The sequence below is a fragment of the Choloepus didactylus genome, chromosome 12, assembly GCF_015220235.1.
Source record: "Choloepus didactylus isolate mChoDid1 chromosome 12, mChoDid1.pri, whole genome shotgun sequence".
NCBI lineage: Eukaryota > Metazoa > Chordata > Mammalia > Pilosa > Megalonychidae > Choloepus > Choloepus didactylus.
In genome coordinates this window covers 20,206,770-20,233,370 of record NC_051318.1, presented here as the reverse complement: position 1 = coordinate 20,233,370, position 26,601 = coordinate 20,206,770, and the positions used below count along the sequence as shown (strand labels likewise).

Below are 26,601 nucleotides of genomic sequence, written 5' to 3'. Positions count from 1 at the left end.
CCAAGTCAACATGAATCAGTTTTCTGCTCTTAGGGCTTGAACTGGACTTGAGTTCAGGGTCATCTCTCTGGGCATCCTGCTTCTCTATCCCATATCTGCCCCAAAAGTAGCAGCAGGGGCTTGAACGGTTGGTGGTGAGCAGCAGTCACCTGTGCCTGCAAAGCCCCTTCTCTTGGATTCCCAGCAAACACTGAAACATCACTTTCATACAAATTTTTTAACTCCTTACCCTTATCTGCTAACCTTTCCTTGGAAGAGCATTCTGGAGGGGAGAAGGTAAGAAGAAGGGTACAACGCATCTCCCCAGAAATCTATTCTTGCTTGAATTTGGACTAGAATGCCCCCTCCAGCTCTAAAGTATCTGTGATGTGTACATATAAACCAATGGTTACTGCTCCACACTGGGAGGACCCCAGACTCAAGTTCTGTCCTCTCTGGAAGGTAGGGGAGAGTAGAAAGATCTGTGTGTGTAGCATTTGTGGGAGGCAGAGGCTCCAACCCAGGCCCGTGTGTGGAGTGGTGACAGTCCAGTTCAACCAACTGCTTCATCTCTGCCCTCCCAGCTGCCTAGTCCCCCTGGGCCTCAAGTCCCCATTACACAGCCATATGCCATAGCCTCCCATCTCTCCACTCCATTCCCTCCCTCCAAAATTGTTTCAGAACTCCAAGTTCTCACCCGGATCCTGCACAGTAATCCAGCTACTCCTCAGTTTCTGAGTTACTCCCCAATTTCCTCTGGGAACCACGTTTGCCTGTTGAAATTCGCTCTCCAACAGCAAATCGATCTTTTATTGCCAGGACCTCTTTTTTTTGGTAAGCAGATTAAATTCTAAAAAGAAAAGCAAGACTGCAAGATTTTCACGAGCGCTTGAGCGAGGGCCTGAGTCTGCAGATAAGCCTTGCCGGGGCGCCAACGCCAAGCCCCGACACATTGTGCCCGGCGCGGATGGCCCCCGCTGCCCCCAGAAGGGATCCCAGGTGACACCGCAAAATGCGACGCCTGGAAGGGTCCCCCAGGAGAACCCTGGACGAGCCCGAGACCGAAGGGAAGGCCAGAAAGAACCCTCGAAGGGGACCTCGGGTAAAGACGTTCTGGCTGGGCTCCACTCACCTGGCGCCTCGGTCTGAGGGTGTCTGGGCATCAGCAGGCAGTGTCCCGGCTCCCCCGACTTCTGGCCTCCGAGACCCCCTGAGCAGGGCGGTGAGCGCGCAGGTTTTCCGGGCGGCGCCGCCCTACCTGCGCAGACAGGTGAGCGTGGGAGGGGCCGGCGAGTTTAAAGAGGGCGAGCGCACAGCCTCCCCGGAGCCAGCTGCACGATGTTGTCTGCACCGGGCAAGCGCCGCACCTGACCCCTGGCCACCGCCGTCGCCCGAGTGTCCAGCCGAGCCCCGCGCCAACCCCGCCAGCGGCATGGGCAAGGTGCGTGCGACCCGCGGCCACGGGGCAGGAAGCCTGGGCACTGGTTCCAGGGCTGCGCGCGTCGGTTGGACCTGGGGAGACGGGCGGGTGCGGGGAAAGGCCAGGAGAAATGCCTTTTCCAATGGCGGGAAGGACTGTACCAAGGATGGCTGTCCGTTTTTTAAGCTCCCCCTGGCCTCAACACGGGTTATCTCCCCAGACACGGAGGGCATTCACTGGTCAGACCCCTGAGCCAGCTCGGGTAAAGACTGAAATCTAGATGTCCAGGAAAGGCTGTAGGGGACCCAGGCGGTATCTGGGAAGTTCGGATTACGAGGACCCTGCTGGAGGTTGAGGAGGGGGCGGCGGGGTAAATGGATGGAATGAGAGCTCAAAAAAGTCAATCGGTAAGCTCATCTTGACCCCATTAATGAGGTTCATAAGCACGGTGGGCATCCCCCAACCCAAGAAAGGGGACACACACCTAGCTCCAGGGAAACCCTGCAGCTCTTTGGCTGGATCCAATCTAGTGTTGCCTGACCCCAGAGAGGGGTTGCCCTAAAGAGGGGCCCAACCTCTCCCTCTAAATAGGAGATGAAAGGGGAGAAGAGAAAGGGGCTGGAGAGTTGATTGAAGGTGAGGTGGTGAGAGAAACCCTGTCCCAGTTCCCTCTGCCCCAACCCCTCCTCTCCAGACCCAGGGAATGAAAAAGGGCATGGGGTGTAGAGGGGAGGGCTCGCTCCGGCCCCAGTCCAAGTGTGTCCCTAACCTACAGATGCTTCTGCCTTCCAGGAGGCTCAGCACGTCAGAGAATCCATCTTACACTTTGTTTCTCTTTCAGAAAACAGTAAAAATTTATTCTGTGGAGCTCAATGGAACTAAAGAAGTAGAGAAAACAGACCAGGGGGATGGCAAGGAGAAGTACAGGGGCCTGAAGAACAATTGCTTGAAATGCAAAAAGAATCACCAGAATGAGGAGCTTAAGAAAGAAGTTGATCTGGTCAGTAGCCTTCCATCAAATAAGTCCCCTTCATCCTGAGAACCCTCCTGCCCCACTAACCTACTTCTTACAAAGGAAACTAGCATTTCAAGAAGGATTTGAAAGTCCCCTTGAGATTTGTTTCCTTGTTGTTGTTGTTTTAAAGTAGTGTAATAATATCCGCCCAGGGGCAAGGCTTTGCAGATTCCTGCATTCTGCATGGAGGCACTCCCAGGTAGGGCTCCTGGGAAAGGTCTCCAGCTCCAGACATTGAAGGCTTGGGAGGACATCCCCCCCCCACCCACCCCCACTCCTTAAATGAGATAATAAGTGAGCACTTACAAGTTTTTTAGTTGACAAAGTGAAACTATTAGAGCCTGCTGAGGAGGAAAGGCCAAAGCCGCTAGAGCTTGCCAGGTGTCTGGGTAGAGAAGGCCCCCCCACCCCCCGCCCCGAGAAAGAATGTTTTCAGCAGTAAAGATGCTGGACTGGGATTCAGACAGCTTTAGGCACAGCACAAGCCTGTAACTGGGAGCTTCACTGTACCTCCACCATTTTTATGTAAAACGGGAAATAAGCAATTTGCAGGGGTATCTGAGGAGTAGGAGATAAGAGTAAAAGCATTTGGCAATTAAAATGCTTTTGGGTGTACACAATATTATTAAGGAAGAACTCTGTAGTTATTAGAGCTGGCTGCCATGGGGAGCTGCCTCAGAATGAACTGAAATGTCATTGATTTCATCTCAGGAATGGCAAAGGGGAAACTTCTACACTGAACTTGAGATTTTGCTAGATTGTCCCTATACTGCAGACTTTAAGGACATATGGGCCAGAAAGCCAATTGCTAAATGTTCAGAAATAAAGCAAGCTGACTGACATCACATTATTAGCTTGAAATTTGGCTAAGGTGGGAAATCAGCAAATGCTACAAATCAGGGTTTTGTTTTGTTTTGTTTTTCTGAAGAGCTTGGTAAGCATTTACCAGCATATCACTGGGTATCCATATATGTATATACTCTGATAGACATTTAAGAACACAAGTGTGAAATTGGACTGACCTGAATTCAAATCCCAGTTTGACTTAAGTTTCAGTTTCCCCTTTTGTAAAAAAGGAATTAAAAATGGTGCCTACCTCTTAGGGCTATAAGAGGGTTAAATGAGATAGAACATGAAAAAGACTTAAGACAGTACCAGAAACATAGTAGTTGCTCAATAAATAGTAATTCTTCCCTATGTGTCTCTAGCACTTATGATCAGAAACCTGTTTTTCCTTGATATTGCTACTTATAATATGAGTACACATCTGTTTCCTCATATGCCTTTTTATTACAATGAGAATCTCCCTTTTTTGAGCACTTTGTGAAGATACATAATATGGAAAAATACTTTCCATAGTTTTAGCCAAAGTGTCTTCCTGTTCCCCTGCCAGAATGGAACATCTTTCTTTCCCCCTTTTTTCCCAACTTTCTCGCATGAGTTCTTTAAGACAGGGAACTTGGATGCTTTGATATCTTGACTTCAGCACACTAGAATCTTGATGACAACTAAAATAGTCCTGGTTTCCTAATAAACATCCACAGATTTAGAATGACCCAAGCCTGAGTGTCAAGCGGCTGCCCAGTGCTATTCCAGTGCTGGCCAGCAAAGCGCGCCCCAGGCATGTGTGTCCTCATCCCTGAAGCACAGGAGAGAGAAAGGAGAGGAACCCTGCTCCATGATACCGACACCTTCTTTGAGTAAGGGGTCCTGCCGTGCCGGCAGCGGCTGTCAGCATCCATTCCTCGTATCTGCCCAGGAGTTGGCACACTGATGTGCTTTGTGCATGCTATTTATCCGGGGCCTCAAGAGAGCAGGCAGGACTGTGCCTTAATCCTCTGAATCCTCCCCAATGTCACCATCAATTGATATTGGCAGAATGAATGAATGAGCAAAGCACAATCTGGCTGAGGAGAGGGCTAAAATAACAGCTTTTGTTGGAAGGTTTAATGTCTTAATGCAACATGAGACTTTTTTTTTTCATATACTTATGAGGAGATGGTTCTGGTACCAATTCCAATATAAGTGTTTTTTCAGATAATCATAGATTAAAGAATCAGCCACAGGGATAATTAACAATAAATGAACTTTGTCTCTCCTGATTGCTGGTTTTTCTAGGTGGGGTGAGGAAAACTTAACCCTCAGTTTTCTGCTACAGGAAGAAGCTTCTGGTCCTTTAGCCCAGTGGTTCTCATGGGGGCGGGGCGTCATTTACCCACACACACCCAGGGGACATATGGCAATATCTGGAGGCATTTTCAGTTGTCATAACTCAGGGGAGCACTGTTGGCATTGAGGGGGTAGAAGCCAGGGATGCTGCTTAACATCCTACAGTACACAGGACAGTCCCTCGCAACTAAGAATTATAAGGCCTAAGATGTCAATGGTGCTGAAGTTGAGAAACTCTGTTTTAGTCTAATGACTCTGTGGTAGAATTAGCAAGTGTGGGTCGCACTGGCATTTATTTGGCAGGTTTTTGTTCCGCAGGGCTTTAGCTGAATCTCATTTCTTGATTAAGGAAAGGCATGTGACCCTGTGCCGGAGACCCCCTTCAGGGCTGCAATGGTAAGGAGTTGTAAGATCATGCAGTCCTGGTTGTTGCTCAAAGCAAATCAACAAGCAAGATGCAGTGGATCTGGTTTGGTATTGCACATTACCCTCAATTAATCCCAGAATAGGTCTGAATTAAGTATCCAGTAATTTAGGTCTGAATTAAGTAATTCACTAATTCGCTCTTTTTTTCCTTTCATGAATTTCAGGATGACCACAAACTCAGCAATAAAGAATTGGAAAATAAATATGATACGAACATCGTTACGGTACGTCATCAGGGAACCAGGGGTCAGGAAGAGAAGCCCTCTGACTATACATAGGGAAAGGCTGTATGCTCAGAGGGTGGAACAGCAGATGTCACCTCAAGGATGAGGGACCAACAGCAGCAACTTTGAGGATGCCAAGACTCCCCATGCCTAGAACATGACAGAAGCGCCGGTTAACCCACGGAGCTAATGTTTGAACCAGATAAAGCCCTGATAAAGCCCTCTTTCTGTGCTGTATGCTCAGCCATAAACAATTCTTTTGACCGGCATTGGATAATTACTGCTTTGCCCTGGTGACTAGCTTCTGTATTTTAAATCTCTTAGCAAAAATACTTGTATCTTTGGGTAAATCTCTAAGATATTAGCAGAGCCTAATGTAGTTGTTAAGAGCTTCGGCTCTGAAGTCAGGTTGCTGGGGTTGAATCCTGGGGCTTATTTTACTAGCTGGTGACTTTGGGCAGGTTACTTGACCTCAATGTGCCTCAATTCCCACACTGTAAAAAGAGAATAATAGAACCTTTCTTAAATAATTATTTTGAAGAGTAAATGAGTAAATACCTGGGGAGAATGTAAAAATGTAAATGCCTGGCTATAAAAAATGATGCCTGGCTGAAATTATGATTAAATATTCTTTAAAAGTGGGGAGGGCATGGGGCAAGCATCCACTCGTTTTGGGACCCCCTTTAGACTGGTACTTCGAAGCCTAAGCACAACTTGCAGAAGGAATGTCTATCTCGTATTTGTTTTTGCTTGGCTTTTTCAGGGTCTCTCCAGCACCAGAGCTGCAGAGCTGCAGGCTCGGGATGGCCCCAACATGCTCAGCCCTCCCAAGGAAACACCAGAGATTATCAAGTTCCTCAAGCAGATGGTGGGGGGGTTCTCCATCCTCCTGTGGATAGGAGCTGTCCTATGCTGGATTGCATATGGGATTGAGTACTCCAACAATAAGTCTGCATCCCTGGACAATGTAAGGCTATGTTGTTGGCTTTTCTAAATTAGCAGCAGTAGAGAAGAGATGCAAGAATTAAGGCCTTTAGTGGCCAGAGCTCTGGACTGGAATCAGGCTGCTACCACTGATCACTATGTGGGTTTTGGAAAAAAACAATGATTTTCCCATCTGTAAAATAGAAATTATGTCTGACTTCCTTATGCTTCAAGGCAATATAAGCATGTACTTTTTTTCTCAAGTGGGAAAGCACCATGAGTTCCTAAGGGGAAAAATCTAGATCCATGTGAAGTGTTTTTGGATTCTTTCTCCTCAAAGCTGCTCTCGCACTTTAACATGCAGAGCATCTGTGCCTGCCAAGAACTAGATACCAAAACTACACAACTGAATTGGTCAGCATTGTGCTAAGAGAAAGAAGTTAGATGCAACAAACCATTGATATGATTCCATTTACATGAAATTTCCAAAAAAGGCAAATTTATAGAGACAAAGTAGAAGAGCAGTTGCCTGGGGCTTGGATGGGATTGTGGGGTGTCTGCAGACAGGCATGAGGGATCTTTTTTGGGGTGATGGAAATGTTGTAAAACTCGACTGTCATGATGACTCCATGAATCTATAAATTTACTAAAAGTTATTCAATTGTACACTTAAAATGGGTAAACTTAATAGCATGTAAATTATACCAAGACTCAAATACTATGTGTCTCACTTTTCCCTGGAGAGAGATCTTGCCCTAGGATCTGGCTCATTCCTAATAATTTGTTTTACTGATTAAATCCTCTTCTCATTACTCAGGTGTATCTGGGCTCCGTGCTTGCCCTGGTTGTTATTTTAACTGGGTGCTTTGCTTATTACCAGGAGGCAAAAAGCACCAACATCATGGCTAGCTTCAGTAAAATGATTCCAAAGGTGAGCAGCCCCATCATCCCTCTTCCTGTATCTGCATTACTTTTGTAGAGGCTCTCTGCAAGCCCTGACTGCATCATTTGCTGGCTGAGAAATCCTGGATGAATTACCTAATCTTTCTGAAACCCAGTTTCCTCAGAGTCTTCAGATGATCATAGTAAGATATAGGAAAATGCTTTGTCAACACCAAAAAAGAAGTAAAACTTTTAGTCACTGCACAACATCTTCTGTTACTGCTCTTAAGCCTTTGTGAACCATTCTGACAACTTCATTAATCAGATGGTTTAGAAAGTAAACTGTAGAAGTTCAGGGATTGTTCACTGGCAATAAGGGGATCAACATGTAATTCTTTGCCTATTACCCCATTATTTTGCTCCCATTCCTGAGCCTTAGTACAGGTTGCCCCAAAATGTTACCAGCATGGGAGACCCAGTGCTCTCCTCTTCACACAGGACCCTCTGTTGGGCATCCTCTAGGGAGTTCCTGCATCACTGTCAACAGAGAATCAGGAAACCATGTTGTCTCTGTCCCATAGAACGCCAGCTGAAAGGACAAATTGTAGATGGAAAGGATCATTCCTTCCAAAAGAGTCAATGGAGATTCACCCCATTAAAGTTTCACTTTTGCCAGGTTATTAAACTCTTTGGTTTACCTTCAGTATTCTTCCTGTACATCACAGACAGGTTTGGCAGAGGTATGGACAAAATGGGTTACTAGAATCATTTCAGGAGCTGAGGCATCCATCACATTTTTCTTTCCTAGCAAGCTCTTGTCATCCGAGATGCAGAGAAGAAAACAATCCCTGCAGAGCAGCTGGTGGTGGGGGATATAGTAGAGATTAAAGGAGGAGACCAGATTCCTGCGGACATCAGATTGCTGTCTACTCAGGGATGTAAGGTGAGTATCATGGGCACTCCTAAGGACCACCCTAGTAACCTGGCATTCTCAATGTCTTGATTTCAGAGAACTGAAGCAGGAAGCCAAGTACCTAATTTTGAACATTTTTCAAAATGTTTTCCAGGTAGACAACTCATCCCTCACTGGGGAATCTGAACCCCAGTCCCGCTCCTGTGACTGTACTCATGAAAATCCCCTGGAAACCAAGAATATCGCCTTCTATTCCACAACCTGTTTAGAAGGTAAGTCCAGCTGCCACCTGTCCCCTAGCTCCTATCACTTTTCCTCCTTTGGTCTATGTTGTTGTCTCTTTATCTCTTCTTACAAAACTTCCCAGGAAAAAAACAAAACAAACAAACAAAAACATTCAATTGAAGAACCTGGAGATCTGATGTCTGATATTTGTAATGTCATGTATGGTTTATCATGTAAACCACCAAAGAGAAGTCTGTAAAGCAGGTTGTGTTCCCTCATAGCTAAGGGCCCTTGGAATAAAATGTCTACATCACCTGTAGGCACAGCAACTGGCATGGTCATCAACACGGGAGACCGCACCGTCATTGGACAGATTGCCTCGCTGGCTTTAAGAGTTGGAAATGAGAAGACGCCCATTGCCATTGAGATTGAGCACTTTGTTCATATTGTGGCAGGAGTGGCTGTCTCCATTGGCATCCTTTTCTTCATCATCGCAGTGTCCATGAAGTACCTTGTGCTGGACTCCATCATCTTCCTCATTGGCATCATTGTGGCCAATGTGCCTGAGGGCCTCTTGGCTACGGTCACTGTGAGTCCCTGCTGTTAGGCAGCCACAAACTCTTCCCATTTCCTGACATTGTAACATACAATATCTATGCTAGTTAGGCTCACACGGGCAAACAACAAAGGCTCCTCCGTCTAGAGGGAAACTCCTTCCTTATAAGGGACGAAAATGGCGTATTCTGGATAGATTGTTTCTTAGAGGGGCAAAAGGAACTGTGATATTTTTTAAATTAGAGTACATTGTCCTTAAAAACTTTATATTTTTATTTTCAGGAGATCTAACTGTAACGCACATATGTTATTTTGCCCCTTAAGATCTGGTAGGATGAAGTCAAACCACTAATTTTTCAGGAGCCTACTGCCTTCCAAATACTTCTTGGCAATTCCCACAATTAGGAACTCAGATATAGTCTTCAGCTGTGCCTCATGTCTCTTCTCTCCTCTCAGGATCAAAAAACTGAAATTCCTCCCATTTTCTTCAGCAAAGCATTTCATCCCTTTTCTGCCCCTTCCCCCCAATTCAGTTTTGGTAAGGGCACACCTCGTTGAATCCTGCGACCAAAGCCAACCTCCTCCCCAGGCCCTGCCGTGGAAGCCTGGTGGGTGGGGGGAGGAAAGCCATATTTCCAGGTCTATGTAGAGGTGGCCTCCATAATCACTGGTCTAGTGTTATCCTGCACAAAGGCAGAGTGAAGAATTTTTTCTTGAACTCCAGTTCTCTTCTGATACCAAAGGCTATAATCTGAAGAAACTGAAGCCAACAGAACCCTTTGAGATCTGGGGCCTTAAAACGAAACAAAAATGCTACTTGATTCCTCATAGCAACAAGCAAGTCCTTTGGGACAACCTCTGGCATATACCAGTTAAAATCTCTTACACGTTCAACCTTAAGGGTGACAAAGGTGTTGGGTGGCCAAAGCTCCCCTCATAATTATTCATGAGGACAGGTCATAGCAACCTTACCTCTCTTTGCTGCCTGTGGTCAGTTGGGATCATTTTTTTCAAGGGATGAAAGGTCAAATATATATATATAAGGCTTATATATAAGGCATATAAGACTTATAAACCACTATATCTGTAACTATACCTCTCTCCTAAAATTAATCCTGCTGCCTCCTAAAATTCAGTCACAGCTACACTTAGATACTTACATGCTTTGAAACTGTGATCAAAACTATTTTTCTAGCTCTGGTTTTTCCAACAACTCCCTTCTCTTTCTCTCCTGTTTAGGTGACTCTGTCCCTGACAGCAAAACGAATGGCCAAGAAGAACTGCCTGGTGAAGAACCTGGAGGCGGTGGAGACCCTCGGCTCCACCTCCATCATCTGCTCTGACAAAACTGGGACTCTGACTCAGAACAGGATGACCGTGGCTCACCTGTGGTTTGACAATCAGATCTTCATGGCAGACACAAGTGAAGAACAGTCAAGTGAGTCTATGGAACTTCAATACAGTCCAAAGTTGTGGACCCGAGCATAGGGGGCTAGACCAAGCATAGCAGTATTGTTCAGCAGTCTTTGAGAATCAGTGGACAGTGTGATGACTTGAAAGCATCCAGCACTCACAGCATCCACTCCTCTTTCTTTGTTTTCCAGATCAAATATTTGACCAAAGCTCTGGAACCTGGGCCTCCTTATCCAAGATAATCACACTGTGTAACCGAGCTGAGTTCAAGCCAGGACAGGAAAGTGTTCCCATCATGAAGGTAAAGCCTCTGCTTAACTTGATCTTAAATCACAGCCAGTTTGAAGTCACTTTCTCTGTTATGACTTGGTGCTTGATTTAATCTCTCCAACTAGCTTTGAGAAATGACAAAAATCTTTAAAAGTTCTCAGAATATTGACTTTAGGCAATTTCAAATTCTGTCTCATACCAGAAAATGAATGTGCCTTTATGTTACTTTCCTTCCGTAATTTCTTTACCAGCTAAGTGGATACAATCAAAGTTGCTTTATTACATACATTCCATTCACTGAAGTTTAAAATGTAATTGAATGGACATAGAAGGATTAATCTTAGGGCATATTTCTCTTCACTCAGACATGGTAAGTAGAGCTCCAAAGGGTCTTGGTATATTGGAACAAACAATAAACTTCTCCCCTTCTCCCTGTCCTCCTCTCTTCCCCTTCTTTCTCTCCCTTCCCCCTCCCCTCCTCCTCCTTCTCCATTCATGGTCACCTCTGCCATGAGTCACTGAATCTCTGCTCTCCCAGCTTTTCTGTTTAGCAACTGTTTCCTTCATTAAATCTCTCTTTATTATATTTTGCATGTGTTTGTTTTTCTTTTTCTTTCAGACAGCTCATTAATCCTTACTTGGGCCAATCACTTCTCTGCCTGTACTCTCAAATCTTTATCTTCACGTGTAATTTCTCACCCAAACTCCAACCTGGACCTCCACCTATCTGTGTGGTTCCACTTGGAAGTCCTGCCATGATCACTGACTCGTGACAAATTACCTTACACCTGGGTCCCACCTAGCTCCAAACCTATATCCTACCCCAGTTGTTTTATTTCCAATGCATAACCATTGTATTTGTCACCAAGGCCAAAAATTTTGGAAGTTATCTTTGGTATAAAAAAGTCATCTTTGATATTAAAAAAAGTCTCCTTTTCTTATATCTAGTGACTCACCAAATCATATCATTCTTGCTTCAAAATGTATATAATTTTACATTTCTATTATCACCAATGCCATCCATCTAAATAACTGTAACAGCTTCTTACCTGGCCTCCATGATTCCAGTTTACCTCTCCTCCAGTCTCTTGTGGAGCCAAAAACTTTTCCTTAAATACTGCTTTTATCTTCACCTACCTTTGCTCAAAAGTCTTCAGTGTTTTCCTGTTTCTGCTTCTCATGCTTCTTGAGTCAAGACCTCAACACACCCATTAGGGTCTTCCATATCTTACCTACTCTTCATGTCCATCTTCACATCCATGCCCTTCGCACGGGGCATTCTGGTTCTGTAAGACTTTCTTCTGGCTCCTCTATCTATAACCCAATGATTTTTCCAAATCTAGTGTAATAGCTGCTTCCTTCTTGAAACCTTCCAGTCCTCATGGAGCTCCAACTGCTTTGAGCTTCTGCTATGCTGTGTCAGTGGGTGGCACCATTTAGTTTTGCGCTTTTATGATTGTCTCGAACCATACACTAATTGTCTTGTAATCATTTTGTCTCTCCAGCTAGATTGTAAGCTTAGTCAGAAGACATGTTGGTTCAAGTGTTAAAGGCATGTTGATTCATTGAAAACAATCACAGAAGAACCTGAAAATATGTATTTCTTTTGATTCCCAGAAAGTTGTGGTTGGAGATGCCTCAGAAACGGCTCTTTTGAAATTCTCAGAGGTCATTTTGGGTGATGTGATGGAAATTAGAAAAAGAAACCGCAAAGTGGCTGAAATACCTTTTAACTCTACCAATAAATTTCAGGTGCGTTTTTCTTTACACCTTACCTGCAAATATCTTTTGTTTAGCGCATTTTTGAAAAATGATACCTGACTTCAAAATAGCTCTTAAGCATGCAGGGCTTGGGCCTCTGATAAACCCAGTTGAAGTTTCTCTTGCTGGCCTCCTTCCTTTCCCTGAAATAGGGTACAGAAAAAAAGAGAGGTGAATATCTTGTCAGAGCCAACTACTCCTGTGACTGATCCATCTACGTTACATATACATAGCCCCACCACCTCTGCCAGCTTTTTAAATTAGGAGGATATTGTGCTGGGTTTCTATTGCCTAATAAAATGCTGATGATAGATCTTGACTCTAAAGTAACTTTTGCATATTTGGAAGGCAACAGCCACATCCTGAAGGATAAATAACAGCAAGGCAGGGTGAAAACAGGGAGAACTATTATTTACCACACATGTAGTATGTGTCAGGCATTTAAAACACATTATCTCATTTAATTCTCATAACAGCAAGCCTATGAAATAGGACTAATTAATCACAATCTATAAAATGAGGAAACAGGCTCTTAGAAAGTATTGACTTGACTAGAGTCCCACAGTGTCTAAGTGACAAAACCAAATTTCAAAATAAGTCTGTTTGCTAAGTCCTGCATTTCTACACCACAGAAACAGAACAATTTGGTTTCAGTCTATGCAACTGAACCTGGCCCTTTGAGAAAACAAGTCATTCATCTCACAGATGAGCAGTCACATTGCTTTCGACTCCGTCCCATGTGCAGTTGATAGAAACCTCCTTTCTACCCATTGCTCAGGGAGAAAACAGCCATATGAGTTGTCTAATTGTCTCCCCTCATTCTGGAGGTGGCTGACAATCAGCTGTCTGCTTGTCAGCACTGCTGCAGATAGGATTTCCCTTATGGTACAAAGGTACTGCTGCAGATAGGATTTCCCTTATGGTGCAAAGCTGAGAGCAGGGGACCATGATGGGCTTTGCATAACTACAAAGCATATAAATAGAATAATCATGTTTTTGTAGAATTTCTGGGTGATTATTCACCCATCTTTGTTTGGATGGAATTTAGGATTGGAAAAGAACTGTTTTTGTTCCCAGGATCTTCTTTATGGATGATGGGCCAATAAAGAAGCACATTTAGCCAAATAGACAACTAACAAATTTATTAGTGAAATATTACAGCCAAGAAATCAGATCTCTTGTTCAAAAGATAAGTTAAAATAGAATGACCAATCCTAAAAAAATAATAGTAATAGTGGCTATTATGTGCTCAGCATTCAACAGGTATTAAATCGTTCAATTCTCATAACAACTCTATGAGGTTGGTACTATTACTCAACCTTATGGATAAAGAAATGGAGGCACAGAGCATTATCACACAGGTAGTAAGGGGCAGAGCCAGGGTTCAAATCCACATACTCCATGCTTTAAGGCCTATGTTAGGTGATCTTCCAATCAGGAACAAGCATCAGAATCCTGCCAAAGCTCTATCGTACTAGAGGAAAACATTCTTAGTCATATGATAATGAGAAAGCAACCAGATTCCATGAGGTCTCGTGTATAAAAAGTTGGGGGAAAAGCTGGCTACACAGAGCTGGGACTATAAAGAAGACAAGGTCCCTGTGAGGATTCCTGATGAAGAGGTCAAAGACCCTTTTAGGATGCTATTAGGGCCACATGAAGGCCCTACAAATGAGCAAAACTCAACCCTAAACAAAGCTCTAGATATCATGACCTTACAAATTCTCTGGAACATATTCAACTGATGGAAAAATAGTGGAAAGTCCATGCCTTATTTATCTTAGAATAGTAATTCCCCAAACTGAGATGGGCCTGTGAAGAAAAAAACAAAGTTCAATAGTCTATTGCAAAATGGAAATTAGGGCAATGTGAGAAGCTTTATATCAAGATGAATTTAATTTAAAATATTGTCATTTATACCCAACATGCTTAAGGGTAGTTACTCTGTAGCCTGATAGCCTAGGTTCAAATCCCAGGTCAGCCACCCACAAACTATTTGCAAGTCATTTAACCTCTCTGCGCCTCAGTTTCCTCACTTGTAAATGGGGATAATAGTGCCTTAGAGTTGCTTTGAGGATGAAATGAGTTAATGTACAAAGCACTTGGAACAGTACCTGGCACACAGTACACACTATCAAAGTGTTTACTGCTATTGATTATACTTTTTCATTTTAAAATACCCTCATCTTTTAAGAAATGGTGATAATAGATGGGATGGGTGTTCTTGTATTATTGGTTTGTTTATTTGATGTCTTTATTTGGCCATTAAAAAGCTGATAACCCTGTGATGGCCCTCTACTATTTTTTTTATTATTATTTTACCCATCTCTGATATCCAAAACTCCAAAAACTAGACTTAGAGACAGATGACAGATTCAAAATGGTAGAATTTTTCTTGGTAATTCACTCATTCCCTCCCAAATACTCCAGCTTCCTCAAATTCTTATTGAATGCTTAGAAGAATACCTGGCATATAATAAGGGCTATCTAAGGGTTAGCCACTTTATTATTGTATAAGGGTATTCATATTAAAATTATCTAACTGTCCTCCAGGAAGACTGTACATGAGAGTGTCCACTTCCCCATACCCCTAGCAATTTCATCTCAGATTAGTACTGAGATGAAAAGGTGCAGGGAATTCCTGCTGGCCCCATGCCACCTGAGCTCAGGATAGCTTGGGTCTGAAATGCTGCTTCTCACAGAAGGGAGAGAGAAAGAGGTGAAACATGGAGGCACACAGACCCCACAATGCTTATGAGCACCCCAGGAAATCATGTTCAAGGCACAAGATTTTATGGCTGATAGAGACATCTGGCCACTGGTGCCTTCTCTAAGCAACCAGTCTTTGTTTGAAAGGCAAGCTCCACTGACTTTGGCTTCAAACTCAGGGCCTGTTTCGGCTGGAGCTAAGTCTAAACCTCTGCATATTAGTTGCTACAAATGCAGTGGACAGAACATGCCTGGGCATGTCATGATACCTCCTCCTTGACATTTCAAGGACAAGTAGCCCAACAAGAGTAAGGGATGCTTTTCACATTTCCATCATGTTGTTATTTAAAGGATCTGTAGAGTTATGGCCCTTAGTAGTAAGTATGGTATCAGCATTAGAGGGCATGCTGTGTTTAACATGTTCAATGAATCCCCTCTCCCCAGCTCTCCATACATGAGACTGAGGACCCCAGTGACAAGCGCTTCCTCCTCGTGATGAAGGGGGCCCCTGAGAGAATCTTGGAGAAGTGCAGCACCATCATGATCAATGGCCAAGAGCAGCCTCTGGACAAGAACACAGCAGAGGCCTTTCACACAGCATACATGGAGCTGGGAGGCCTGGGGGAGCGTGTGTTGGGTGAGCTGTTCAGTATGACTCATGCCCACCTCCTGACAGGGGCACCAGATGAGATGGACATCTTTGAAGAGTTATTGTCAAGTAGGGGTGCTATGACATCCACATGAATAATATGAAGAAGAGTATGATAATCAGGATGGTAAACATGAAAAGACAATGCTGTATAGCAGCAGAGAGGAGGGTAAGGTCACTTTCAGATAGGGAAAAATAGGGAAGATTGTATGAAAGGAGTTACATTTTCAACTGGGGCTTGAATGACAGGTAATATTTGAAAGGAGGTGGGGGAAATTATTCCATGTAGAGGCAGCAACATAAGCCAGAGCACAGAGTTAAGAATGGATAGGGTATCTGCAGGCATTGTTGAGTATACCAGCTATGTTGAGTGCTGTAAGATATATTAGATGGCAGTCATAGGAAACAGGGCTAGAGATATAGACTGGAGGTCATGATACGGAGTGCCTTGAATATGGGGTGAAAAGTCAGCGTCTCATTACAGTCAGTGGAGTGAGCGGATCAGAGTTCTGGTGGGGTTTTTTGGAGGGTTGGGGGAGAGGGTTAATTTTTGGGAGCAACATGTAAGATGAGCTAACAGAGAGAAGAAAGGCATGGGTCTAAGTGGGAGGCAGCTGCCCTCATGTAGGTGAAAGGGAATGGAATTTGATTGACAGCTATAAGATGTGATGGAGTGATTTAGAGAAACCTAAAGAGTCTTCATGGAGGCATAATTAGTAAGACTCACAAGAACTAATTAGAGGAGAAAAAGTAAGTTAAAAATGATTAAGTTTCCAAATTAGTAACTAGAAAAAAAAGGGACAGGGACAGGAGAAATTAGAGCCTGAAGGAACCTTGGAAATATAACCACTGTGGCAGGGGCCTATTTATGGTAATTTAAGGTGATGGGGATAATATGTTCCATTGTGAGAATCATGGGTGGACAAAACAGCACCTGTTCAGAACCACAGAATAATGAATTCAAGGTAACAGAAGTTCATGGTTGATAAGACTCATTAAATACCATGAAGATTATTGCCAATAGAGATGTTAGAATCTGTGGAATGTGAGTTTCTAAAGTATTTTAGAGTTTGTGAGGCATATAACATATAAATGAGGTGATAATGCTTTAAGCATGCCTTAAATAACCCACAACCCTGGTTAATCTCCTTTTCAACACAGGATTGATACCCATCTGACTACAGTAGCTCTAGGAACCTCATGCTTGACTTCTCAATGTCTTTATTTTACTAAATGTGTAAAGCAGTGGGCCACGCTGAGAATAAATTTGATGTAAAAGCTGATGAGAAGGTTACAAGAGCTTGGAAGTCTTATCAGGCACAGTGATCCCTTATACTTCAGCCTGTGAGAAGTTGATACCTTCTGTGAAATAAATGGTTCTACCCCATTCCTAATGGCTTTTATCTCCCACTTATCTTGATCAAAGACTGAACTTCATACCATTCCCCTGATATCAAAGTCCTTTCCCAACTTTCTGAAGTAGGTTGTGCTGTTCTCTCTGCCTAACATGTCCTTTCCACTCCCAATCTTCCCTTTTTTTCCCTGGAAAAAATCTACTCTCTCAAGATTCAGCTGAAATCTCACCTCCTTGGTGAAATCTTTCCTGATCCTCCAAGGTAGCTGAAGAGTAACTATTACTTTGTTTCATTATACTTTACCTCTTTATCTTTCTGTCCCTCTACTAAACTAGGACATCTGCAGAAGTAGGGGCTGTCCACTCTTGGTCTTTATATCCTCAGAGCATAACATAGAACCTAACGGGCACACAGTAAATTATTTTTGGATGAAATGTCTTTTCTAAAAAAAATGCATTATGAAATTGAAGGACTTACTTCCAGTATACTCTAATGTATTGGTAAAATAAAAAAGGACTGTGAGTATATCAAAATGTTCCCCCTTTTCTTTGGTCATTTCTTATCCTAGTTTCATTGACTCCCAAATTCATGCCATTTCAGGTTTCTGTCATCTCTACCTGCCAGCAGATGAGTTTCCAGAAACCTACCCTTTTGACATAGACACCATGAACTTTCCTACCTCCAACCTCTGTTTTGTGGGGCTCTTGTCAATGATCGATCCCCCTCGGTCCACTGTGCCTGATGCAGTTACCAAATGTCGGAGTGCCGGGATCAAGGTGGGCCTCATTTTCCTAACTCAAGAGTTATCATTTTCCTGACTCCATATATGTTATATCCCTTCCTAAGCACTTTTATCACAGGAGATACTCAGATATTTAAGTTTCTCTAAGAAAATATCATAATTTCCTTCTTTTATCTCCACTTTCACTGAAGATTACAGTGACTGTCTCATAAAAATAAGATGTTTATGTCTATGTGGAATGAACTACAACAGAAATGCAGTGAGAAGAAAGCTATCTTCCTGTGTCATGGAGTGGCTATATCACACCATAAGATCATGATAGATAATAAAAGGCTTGATTACTTAATCTTGAGGTCCAGCATCCATAATCCATTCATCTTGGGATATTTAAGTCAAAATATAAATTCCATTTCCATGTTAAAATCAAGACTGTTGAAGCAATGAGGAGTTACCCCTTGATAGATCTTATAAAGGGCCTAATAATCAGCCCTTTCACAAAGTAGGTAATAGCAAAGGGAAAGGGCTTGCTCAAACATCAGAGGAGGAAATGAAAGAATTTAGCAGCAAGTAGGTGCAAGGGTACATCCACTGAGATCACTGTGTCCTTGAGTGAGACAGTTTGGTCTTAAATTAAGAACTTTCCATAGGACAAACCACAATAATCGCTAGCCATATTCTACCAGGTCATGGTAGAGTAGGCAATATTGAATGTTCCTATTTTAGCTGGACTAATTCCTCATTGTCCATATACGTTTCTCACTGTCTGTACTCTAGGTCATTATGATTACAGGTGATCATCCCATCACAGCCAAAGCTATTGCCAAGAGTGTAGGTATCATTTCAGCCAACAGTGAGACAGTGGAAGACATCGCAAAACGCCTCAACATTGCTGTGGAGCAAGTTAACAAATGGTAAGCACAGAACCAATGTAGCAGAAACTGAAACTGAAGTCCTTATGCACAAGGCCCTGACAGCTTTCAAGAGCTGTGCTATTTGGAACAAATCGCTTTTTTTTTTTTTTGCCGAACACCCTCTCAGGGTAATGCAAGTCTACTTTGGTCCATAATTCACATATTGATTCATTCACCAAAACTTTGAGTAACTAATATATGCCAGACACTGTATTGGCACTCAAGAAAATTACCCCTTACATATTCCTTCTCCGAAATTTCAAAATCCAGTATAGTAGATTTAAATGCTTATATGCCAGATTTAGTGAGAAAAAAAACAGAAACAAAGGGTTTGTATGCAATTACTTGCCATTGGTCCAGGTGTATAATCAAGAATAGATTCCTGTACTCCCCAGTGAGCATCCTGAACTATTCAAATTATCTATTCAGAAGGTATAGCTATGTAAACATGTTCTTTGTTGCTTTTTAATTTATTTCTGAATAATATGGAAGCTTCCTAAGGAAAGACTTGATTTTTCCTTGATTCTCCTAATTCTTTAAAGATTTTATTTAGCACCAAGAGGAAAAAGCAGGCCTAAAAAGCTCAAAACTAACAAAATATATAGCAGGCGGCATAAAATGTTTTGTCCTTTAGGGTTTAAGCTCAGATTTGAAAGCTGAAATTTGTAATGTTAGCCACAGGAAGGTGAGGTGAAGAGATGCCAATTCCTGCTGAAGGGAGTAAGACCTACAAAGGCCTTAAGGCAGTGGAGAGCTTGGGGGTCTCAGAATCAAGTTAGGGATTCTGGGGTTTCTTTCAAGAGCGGTGGAAGGCCTCTAAAGAGATTTGGTAGGGAATGACACAATCATTTCAACATAATTAATAGCCCTGAGAAACTTACTTGTATATTCAGCAGACAATAGTTTTGCTCTAAGAAGACCCCAATAATTTCTTTCTACATAGGACATTGCACATAGTAGGCACTCTACAAATCTCAAATGAAAAACAACTACAACAAAGAATTGTAACTTTGTGTTTTGGCATAAACTAAGTTCTAGGACCCAAAACAAATATGCAGGTATTCTTTTATCCCTTTCTTGGTAGGTAAAGAACTGCCCCAGAAGTACCATTTCCTCACCCATTCCTGCAATAAAGGCTACATGTTGTTTCTTTTTTCCCCTGTTGTTATATGATACCAGGAAATGGCTTAATTTTTGAGCCTTTGTTTACTGTCTTGAAATAGAGATCAAACTGTCCCCAGTACTTAAACAATTATTATCTCACTAAAGTATCAGGAGCCAAGGATATTTAGTTCCAAGTGAAGTCAAAGTAACTTCAATCCATGTACTGCCCAGAACAGTGTTTCAACTTAAAATCTGGTCTTTGCAGTTTGGCAGCTCCTCAGGAAGTTAAGTATAGTCTTACCATAACACGCAGTAATTCCACTTCTAGGTATATACTCAAAAGATTTAAAAGCAGGGACGCAAACAGATATTTGCACACCAATGTTCATTGCAGCATTACTCAAAATTGCCCAAAAAATGGAAGCAAACCAAGCGTCCATGAAAGGAAGTCCTGATACATGTAACCATGAATGAATCCTGAAGACAACATGGTGAGTGAAATAAGCCAGACACAAAAGGATAAATATGTTTTGACTTCACTGATATAAGATAATTAGAATAAGCATATTCACAGAGTCAGAATCTAGAATCTAGTTTACCAGAGGATGGTGTGAGAGTAGAGAATGAGGAGTTAATGCTTAAATCGTACAGAGTTCCTGTTTGGATTGATCATAAAGGTTTGGTAATGAATGGTGGTAATGGTAGTACAACATCATGAAGATAAAATTAAGAGCAATGAATTAAAAATGTGAATGTTGTAGAAAGGCAAAATCTTAGGTTGAATATGTTACTAGAATAAAAATTAACAAAAGAAAAACAACAGAACTATACAACACAGTGAACCCTATTGTAAACAGTGGACTACAGTTAATAGTACAATTATAAAAAATGTTCTTTTCACAAATTGTACCAAATGTACTACACTAATGCAAAGTATCAATAATATGGTGCTATATGGGAACTCTGTATTTTATGCATGATTTTTCTACAAACCTACAACTTCTCTAATAAAAATAAATTAATAAGAGAAAGGAAAAAAAAATCTGGTCTTTGACCTCCCTGGTTTCGTCTGGCCCTTCCAGGGATGCTAAAGCTGCTGTGGTGACTGGTATGGAGCTAAAGGACATGAGCCCAGAACAGCTGGACGAGGTCTTGGCCAACCACTCAGAAATCGTCTTTGCCCGGACATCTCCCCAGCAGAAGCTGATCATCGTGGAAAGCTGTCAGAGACAGGTGAGTGGATGCCACCAGGGGGCCCAGGACAGTTATCACTGTGCACAGAAATATGAGAACATGGATCTAGGTCTCAGACAAGGGTTGTGGCACCTTTTAAAATCCATAAGAAAAAGTTCTTTGCCATCCATCATTACTTCACATCTCTAACTGCTCAAGTGAACTTACCCTGCCCTCCTTTGTTCATGGGCAAGGGGGACGGTGCCAGATCCCTCCAAATCTATATACCAAAGGAAGAAACAGGGTCTCTGCATTTTATCACTAGAGCTAGTGGTTTCTGGCATTGAAGCATTTGGGCACTGTGGTAGATGTAGATATGTAAAGATTTAAAATTGTAGATATAAGAATCAGTCCATATCCATGACCCTTGAAAACATGCTGAGTGAAATAAGCCAGACACAAAAGGACAAATATTGTATGATCTTACTTATATGAAACATCTAGAATAAGCAAATTATAGAGACAGAAAGATGAGAGGTTACTATGGGCTGGGGGAATGGGATAGGAGGAGTTACTGTTTAATGGGTACAGCATTTCTGTTTGGGTCATGAAAACGTTTTGGTAATAGATGGTAGTAATGGTAACACAACATTGTGACTGTAAATACCACTGAAGTGTACACTTAAAGATGATTAAAATGGGAAATTTGTGTTATGTTACGATAAAACTCTTTAAACTTAAATAAAAACCCTGCAAAAATCCCTATCCACTTTCACATGCACTGGTTTTATTATTCGAACACATCTTGTTTGGAGGTCATTATTCTGGCTTCTGTGATTTCTCATCTTTATGAAATTCTTCCCCCACCCCCCAAAATAGGTCCTTCATTTTAGCTCAGTAGTCCTTCTCACCGCCAGAAGACATGGAGACCATGTTGTTCTTGTAAATCTGTAATCCCTGGATCTGCACATTTACATTCTCTCGCATTGTTCCCCACAGGATGCAGTTGTTGCCGTGACAGGGGATGGTGTCAATGACTCCCCAGCCCTAAAGAAAGCAGATATTGGCATTGCCATGGGGATAGCAGGTTCCGACGCAGCCAAAAATGCTGCTGACATGGTCCTACTGGATGACAACTTTGCATCTATAGTCACAGGGGTGGAGGAAGGTAAACAAGGTCTTAGGTGGTTTTACTGAGGGCTGGGGTCACCTCAGGGACTCAAGGCAAGTCCTATAAGGCAAAATATCTTTGCCTAGGTCGTCTGATCTTTGACAACCTAAAGAAGACTATTGCTTACACCCTGACGAAGAACATCGCTGAGCTTTGTCCCTTTTTGATCTACATTATCGTTGGGCTCCCCCTTCCCATTGGCACCATTACTATCCTGTTCATTGACTTGGGCACAGACATAGTAAGTAGCACAAAAGGGAACAAGGGTCTGAGAAATGCCCCAGTGATGTGGACATCAGGGTAATCACCTTCAAGAGCCAAAAACGGACTATATCCCTACTTCTCAGACTTGAGTGCTGCCGAGGGGCCTGAATCTCTGCATCTCTAAGGAGCTCTAAGGTGATGCCCATTCCACTGGTCCCAAAACCACAAATCTAAGCAAAAGACAAAATAAATCTGTCAAATTTTTGAAAGTAAACTACTACCCACCAATATAGAAACTTTTTGTGACATGAGTTCTTGCTCCAAAGAAAATCTGTGCCACTGGTCAGTTTTATTCAGTGAATACTCCTTTCCTTTTGGGAATATGACCCAGTCATCAGAATAGTCCTTGCAATACCAGGGGCCCAGTGGCTAAAGAAATCTGCAATCTGGAACCTCTCACAAAGACACAGTAAGAAGTAGCAGTTATTAACACATCAGTAACTTAAGCTAAACCTTCTCCTTTTCCTGTATGTATCCATTTGAAGGTCAATAGCTCTGGCTTACATGGGTGAAAGGGGGGAAAAAGCAAGAAAGAGCAAGCTAAATTCAAAGCAAGGAAAATGGGCCTTGCAATTTTCCTCCTTTTCTCTCCTCTCTTGTTTTAAATCATAGCCAGGCACCCCCTACACTGCAGAGGGACCAGAGATGTCTTTACCTTTGAGGGGAATTGAGGACCCCATAATTTCTAGTCCTTTAAACTGGCTCTGCTGCAGTAGTTCTCAGAGTGTGTTCCTCAGATGAGTAGCAATCAGCATCACCTGGGCACTGGTTAGAACTACAGTATCAGGCTCCACCCCAGAATCAGAAACTGGCAGTGGGCCCTAATAAACTGTGTTTTAACAGTCCCTCCAGGTAATTATGATGCATGCTATGGTTTGAGAATCACTGGTATCCCACATGGCATAGTGATCCAGTGGCATATCAAAGGTGATGGGAGAAATCCACTCCAAGAGAAGAAAAGTGTTTCATAACTAGCAGTGTTTACAACTACCAGCACATGATGATAAAAAGCAGATTGATTCTTAACACCAATTGTTTTGAAATTCTATACAGACAATGCACACCCCCTTATTGCCTATACCATGGATGGACCAGTCCCACATAACCCCAGATCCATGCTGTGCCACTGCTGTTACCATCAGCAATGGTAGAGCTTACTATCTTGGGGTTGAGATTCACAGGCCCTCTACCCTCTCTAGATTCCCTCCATCGCCTTAGCTTACGAGAAAGCTGAAAGTGACATTATGAACAGGAAGCCTCGCCATAAGAAGAAGGACAGGCTGGTGAACACGCCACTGGCCGTGTACTCTTACCTTCACATTGGTATGATAAGGGTTTTTCTTGCCTGTCACGCGAGGGAGGGTCCCCCTAGAGAATGCATTTGAGTCAGAGTCACACACAGAGGCTGTGTTTTTTCTTTTGGGGATGGGGTTGGAAGGAGGAGGAACTGAGAGGAGAATAAGGGTAAGGCAGTTCTCCAAAGTCATTATCAACCTCAATCCTGATCTCTTTTATTTTTTCAGGCCTCATGCAATCCCTGGGAGCTTTTGTGGTTTATTTTGCTGTTTATGCCCAAGATGGGTTTACACCCAACACTCTCATTAACCTCCGGGTAGAATGGGAGAAGGACAGTGTGAATGACTTGGAAGACAGTTATGGACAAGAATGGGTACGAAAGGCTATCTTGACCATCCTATACTGTTGGTTCTCTCCTTCCTTCACTGTCCTGATGCACTGATGCTGAAACTCCATTTCTCTGAACTTAAGAGACAGAGAGGGTAACAATTTTCTCAGTTAATAAGGGTTGTGGACATCTTGGTTACACTGGTTTGGCCTTTGCCAGGACTCAGCTTTGTCTCTCAAATTAGATCCCTAGAGCTAAACTTTTTAATATTAGTTTTGCAATTAACCAATTGCAAATAACTCTTGGAAAAGAGTGATCAAAACACCACCACCCACAACACTACCCACAATTGGGCCAAGTAAGTTAAATCAGCATTCTTTCCCTACTTCCTTGGTTAAAGGGGGAAAATGTGTTTCTTTCCAGAGACAATGAGGTAATCTGCTATTAATCTTGGTGAGGTCAGGGGAAGGGAATAAAGCTTACAAAACTACACTGAAATCTCCCTAAAGTTTTTACTCCTGGATCTCATGGTCTCCTCCTTCTTTGCTCACTGACAGACGAGATACCAGAGGAAGCACCTAGAATGGACAGGTTTTACAGCCTTCTTCGCTGGCATTATGGTCCAACAAATAGCAGATTTGATAATCAGGAAAACCCGGAGGAATTCCATCTTCCAGCAGGGTCTTTTTAGGTATTGACTGTTGTCTCATGGTTTAACCCTGGGCCTGCAATGCCAGGGATCAAAAGCGGGTGGGGTGGTCCGTTGATCAAAGGACCTAACTATGGTCTTCTCTGTAATGTACGAAGGACTCTGTTGGATGGTGTCCCTCTGGTGGGTGGCATCATCACAGTACCATGGAAATTAAGAATCTGTATACTTTCGTGTGTCTTCCAGAAATAAAGTCATCTGGGTAGGGATTTTCTCACAGATTATCATAGCATTAATCATCTCCTATGGCCTTGGAAGTATCACAGCCCTGAATTTCACTATGCTCCGGTGAGTTATCCTTGGGACCGCAGGAAGGAAAAAACAGTCCCCACTCTGAGCAATCATAACTTAAACATTGGGATTCCAAGGGTTTCTTTTTCCCCCAAGTCTTTCCAAAGAGATAAAAATGAGTAAGTTCTATATGAGTCAGAGGCTTTGACCTGCCAGTTTTCCCAAGAGGAAATAGATTTTCCAAACTCCATTATCCCATCTCTACTCTCATCCAATAGGTCATTTCAAAGGCAAAAGTTACTTCCAACAGTCACAGCCCAGGTTTAATAAAATCTTTTCAGTTTTATGTTGTGTGACCCAATGAAGTGGTTATTTCCAGTAAGGCAGGGAAAACTCACAAGCAGCCCTCTGCCCCTTGGTTGGGGGCTGGACCTTTCCTTCAGATGCACCAGGACTCACCTTTCTCCCTTCTGCTTCCAGGCCTCAGTACTGGTTTGTGGCTGTGCCATACGCCATTCTGATTTGGGTGTATGATGAGATAAGAAAACTATTCATCAGACTTTACCCTGGAAGTAAGTAGTAATGTGACTTTCAAGGCTTTGTTTATCTACTTCAACAGACTCTCCATTTCTAATTGACTTTTCTACCTCTACAGGCTGGTGGGATAAGAACATGTATTATTAAGACCATCTTTATTTGACAAGTCTCCCAACTGCACATTAAGGATGTCTTCTTCATCTTCTGGTCACTTGCTGGAAGATCTCTTGTGCAATAGGGACATCACTGAAATTAATACAAGAGAAGAAAGAAAACTGTATGAAAGATATTCAACTGTTCTGTAGTTTAAAGCCAAAATTCAACTTTATATGTATATGACTTTTATCTCTATCTCCATCTTCTTGTTATAAGATATATAAATCTCAAAGTAATGGAGTAGGGAAGAAAGACATATTTATATGTACATAAATTTCAAATTGCAATGTCTTGTGTAACCAGATATCTGCAGGGGTCTCTTAAGCTCTAGATAGGATTGCTCAAACCTCCATTCCACACCCTTTTGACGGTCTAATGCCTTCCCCCCAAATTTCTGTGAATTCTAGAGGAACTTAAATTTTAATGACCACTTTGCTCAAAAAAAGGCTTAATCCAGCTGAAGGTTTGCAGGAGATGGAGGCCATGGAAGGCTTACATCACAGCCATGCAGACCTCAATTTTGTTTTCAAGAAATCCTTCTTAAAGATCTCTCCACCCCTCACCCGAACCTAGTTCCATCTCACCTGTGCTTCTATGTGCTACCTCCTTCCCTCTTGCCTCCTTTCCTCCCTCTTAGACTTCGCTCTGCCCTTCCCACTGAAGCTCCAATTTGGCTTTCTCCTACTCCCCTAAAACTGAGCTCCTAGTCCATTTTGCATATCTAAACTTAACTGATCCAAAGGGCCCTTCATTTACCAGGATTCAACCTCAATAGAGAGCCATCGTGGTATTAAATAGTAATATTTATTTCTTGTAAAACAGTTGCAAAGCACTCTAATTTTAAGTCAATCATGCTTCATGTTTTAACTTAGGTTATTCATGTATGACTTACAACCATATTGACAGGCTGAGAGAGGCCTCATTTTTAAGTAAAATATATTTTATAAAACCAGGTCTAATTGTGTTTTAATTAATTTGAATTTTTCTAGAATGCAGACCATTGGTCACACAAAATAGAGATGTCAAGTTTGTTACATCTTCCTGTTATTTTACTTCTCTAGCACCAATATTCCTGCTTTATACCTCCTGC

General features: G+C 42.5%; 1 protein-coding gene across 1 annotated transcript; it reads left to right on the top strand.

Annotated features, from left to right (window-relative positions):
- Window positions 1-1,170: 1,170 nt before the first annotated feature.
- ATP12A (ATPase H+/K+ transporting non-gastric alpha2 subunit) lies at window positions 1,171-26,399 on the top strand. Its single transcript, XM_037799968.1, has 23 exons — window positions 1,171-1,420; window positions 2,241-2,399; window positions 5,174-5,233; window positions 5,997-6,200; window positions 6,975-7,088; window positions 7,848-7,982; window positions 8,107-8,224; window positions 8,498-8,766; window positions 9,972-10,170; window positions 10,337-10,446; window positions 12,033-12,167; window positions 15,330-15,522; window positions 17,490-17,665; window positions 18,406-18,542; window positions 20,729-20,879; window positions 21,819-21,987; window positions 22,077-22,231; window positions 23,454-23,577; window positions 23,778-23,923; window positions 24,436-24,569; window positions 24,774-24,875; window positions 25,299-25,390; window positions 25,474-26,399. Exons 1-23 carry the CDS (start codon window positions 1,412-1,414, stop codon window positions 25,500-25,502), a joined length of 3,120 nt encoding a protein of 1,039 aa, XP_037655896.1. The 5' UTR covers window positions 1,171-1,411; the 3' UTR covers window positions 25,503-26,399.
- The last annotated feature ends 202 nt before the right edge of the window (window positions 26,400-26,601 follow it).